Genomic DNA, 2,860 nt, shown 5'->3' with positions numbered 1-2,860 from the left:
TGCAATCATGACCAATAATAATACCGATATGAAATCGTTGATACACATATGAAAACGTTGAGAATGATAAAAGAAAAAAGGGCGAGTAACAAGGGGAAAACAGAGATCAAACAAGACCACAAAGAAAATAATACTAAGATTCTGCAATATCCTCCCAAGCGCCCTGATCAGCCTCCCCAAGCTCTTCGCCATCTTCTGTCTGTACTCCTAAGACCACGTCCTCGGAGACAATGTCAACTACCACCTCTTGCGTATTTCTACTTGGTAGTCGAGAAGCTTGATCGTTTAATACAGTAGCTATAAGTTTGGTCCATTCAGACCATTGATTGCGAAGTAGATTGGGCTGGCAACGAGCACACATCCACTTGACGGTATCTGACCACTCAATCATTAGTGTACCATGATCAAACAAACGAGACTGTAATTCCTTATTAATTAGTCGTAATTTCTCGCCTCTTTCAATGTCGCCAAATTCCAGGTTATCGAGGTGATCCTCACTCAAATTATTGTTGTTCTCTAGAGCCACTCCTCCTGTGGCCAACCCAACAAACAGTGAACAAGCTGTGAGTACCAAGAAATCTAAAGTAGTAAGGGAAAAAAACATACGAGATCAAATGTATTTGATGTAGTCTGTCATGTGCGTGTACATAGCTACTCCTCAAGACATCGCCCGCGCCAGTTCTTGAGTTATTAAATCCAGCTCTTCGTCCACTCTACCAAGCACAAGGATGCAAGTTATACCTGTGCGCACATCCGGATTGGTTGCCCAGGGTGCTTTCAAATGGTAATAAATACCATCGTTCCAAAACTTGTGGTCAATAGCCATGCTGGCAAACGCCTCGTACGTTAATGGATGATTTTCTGCGTCGGCCACTCATTCTCTTGGAAACTTGGCCACGTAATGATCAAATTGAGTGTTGTAATGCGCGATGAGTTTGTTGATTGGCCCACGACGACTTTGGATTGCCTTCTGAATCTTTTTGCTCAACTTTGTTCCTAGACGGCGGCCCAATGTTCTGGAGTCGGTGAGTGGCTGGCGTTCGGCCCAGAGTTGCACGGCTTGCACATATAGCGCCGACTTAGCGTCCCACAAGAGCAAGAGGAGTTTCTGTTCCTCTAATAAGAACAAAACTAGGTGAGTGATAAACAAGAGTGGAGATATTGGAGTATGGACTAAGCTTACCGTCAGCGTCATCTGGATGGGGCCTCTTGGTTCGACCTAAGCTCTCGGCGGCGTTCTTCAGTTTTTGAGCCGTCTCTTCCAACTTATCTAGGAGGTCATGAACCTCCTGTGCGCTAGTGAGATAAACAGAAGGATTCTCACACAAGCGAGACCTGTTGCATGAGCCAACAAATAAGATCAGTAGTTTCATTCTATGTATCTACCCAGAAGACTTGCCTCAAGGCATCTAGGGCAGCTTCCTGCTTGTAAACTTCAAGTAACTTTGCTCGATGTTCTTCTTGTTCTTCGGTGTGTGCTTCCTTGAATCGACGTTGTTCTTCCCATTGCGATTTGAAGAACCGCTTGGTGTAATTATTTCCAGTGGTTGAAAAAGGATTCGGGCGGTTTAGAAGCTCAGACAAGAGCGCTTTTACCTCGGCGCGGCGGCGAACTGCAGCTAAGAACTTATTTTTGAGCCAAATCACTAGGTAATTCACATCATGATCAATTCTCCCTCCAAAAAGTAGAGTAGGAAAAATCCAATACTTACGGAGTTGCCTGATCCCTCTGTTGTTGTGGTATTTCAATTTGTGCGCAAGGGCCCCGAGTCGGTGATTCCGTGTTGCTAGTCGTAACAGACTGATCAAAGGTGAAAGAAAGGACCACATCCGTTCAAGTCCCTCCCCGTCCGATGTGGTGGCCTAGCCGGTGCACGTTTCAGGATTCAGTAATAGGCGGCGCATGACTTCCGGACCTCAAGATTCGACCTTCAAGATCCTCTTTTCTCCTTCTTTTTTTTCTTTTCTTCCACTTACTTCCCTTTTCTCCCCCCCCCCCCCCCTTCTTCTCTTTCTTGGTCCTAACACAGGGTTGTCTGTGGGTTTATTTCTGGTTTTTTTGCTTCCTCTTTGCCTTTTGTCATGTTTATTTCTATGTCTCCTGATTCCCCTTTTATTTCTCATGGTTATTATTGGCGGTTTTCCGTTTCTTTTCTGGGTTCTGTTCCTTTGTCTCCTTCTCCTCTTTTTTTTTTTGTTTGTTGTTGTTGTCTGTTTCTTTCCTTGTCTCTGTTGTCTGTGTTTTGTGCGCGCGCACGGCGCGCGAGGAGATGATGACATGGTTGTGACAGGCCTCCAGGAATCCAAGTTCCCGGCGAACTTGGAGGATAGGAGACCATAGCATCTGCTCTGATCCAAGGCGGCTATCAAGAAATCTATCCAATCCTCGATTCTTTTCCGATCCATTTTTTCCGATTCTGAGCGCGATACAACCGCCAACGAAGATCCAACCTTCGTTGTACCCCCAAAACCACTTCCCCCCCCCCAGCTATCACTTCGAATCCTTACGACTCATCCGGACCATCCGTGAGGGCAGTCACTCGACACCTTTTCCCCTCCCAGCGCTGCCGCCGGCCTAGCACCGAGCGGAGCTCCATATTTGGTCCCCCGAGCCGGGATCGAACCAGCGACCTCAAGATTTACAGTCTCGGACTGTGGTTTTGAGGCGACTGGCGGTTATACTTTTGCTTATTCCTTCTTTTCCCGATCTATTATCCACCCAAATCTGGAGAATCTCAGCTGAACGGAGTTTGTTTTTTTTTCTGCTCCGAAATTATCAAGACTTGATTGTTTCGTCGTTTGTTCCGCTCAATTCGGCCTAGTCCACGTTTGAGGATCAAGACGTTTGAGGACTCGATTG

General features: G+C 46.2%; 1 protein-coding gene across 1 annotated transcript; it reads right to left on the bottom strand.

Annotated features, from left to right (window-relative positions):
- Window positions 1-874: 874 nt before the first annotated feature.
- PtA15_2A470 (uncharacterized protein) lies at window positions 875-1,373 on the bottom strand (the record flags this gene model as incomplete). Its single annotated transcript, XM_053166494.1, has 2 exons — window positions 875-1,116; window positions 1,184-1,373. 2 exons carry the CDS (start codon window positions 1,371-1,373, stop codon window positions 875-877), a joined length of 432 nt encoding a protein of 143 aa, XP_053017710.1.
- Between the last annotated feature and the right edge of the window lie 1,487 nt (window positions 1,374-2,860).

This window comes from Puccinia triticina, chromosome 2A, assembly GCF_026914185.1.
Source record: "Puccinia triticina chromosome 2A, complete sequence".
Taxonomy (NCBI): Eukaryota; Fungi; Basidiomycota; class Pucciniomycetes; order Pucciniales; family Pucciniaceae; genus Puccinia; species Puccinia triticina.
This window is presented reverse-complemented; position numbering and strand designations above follow the sequence as displayed.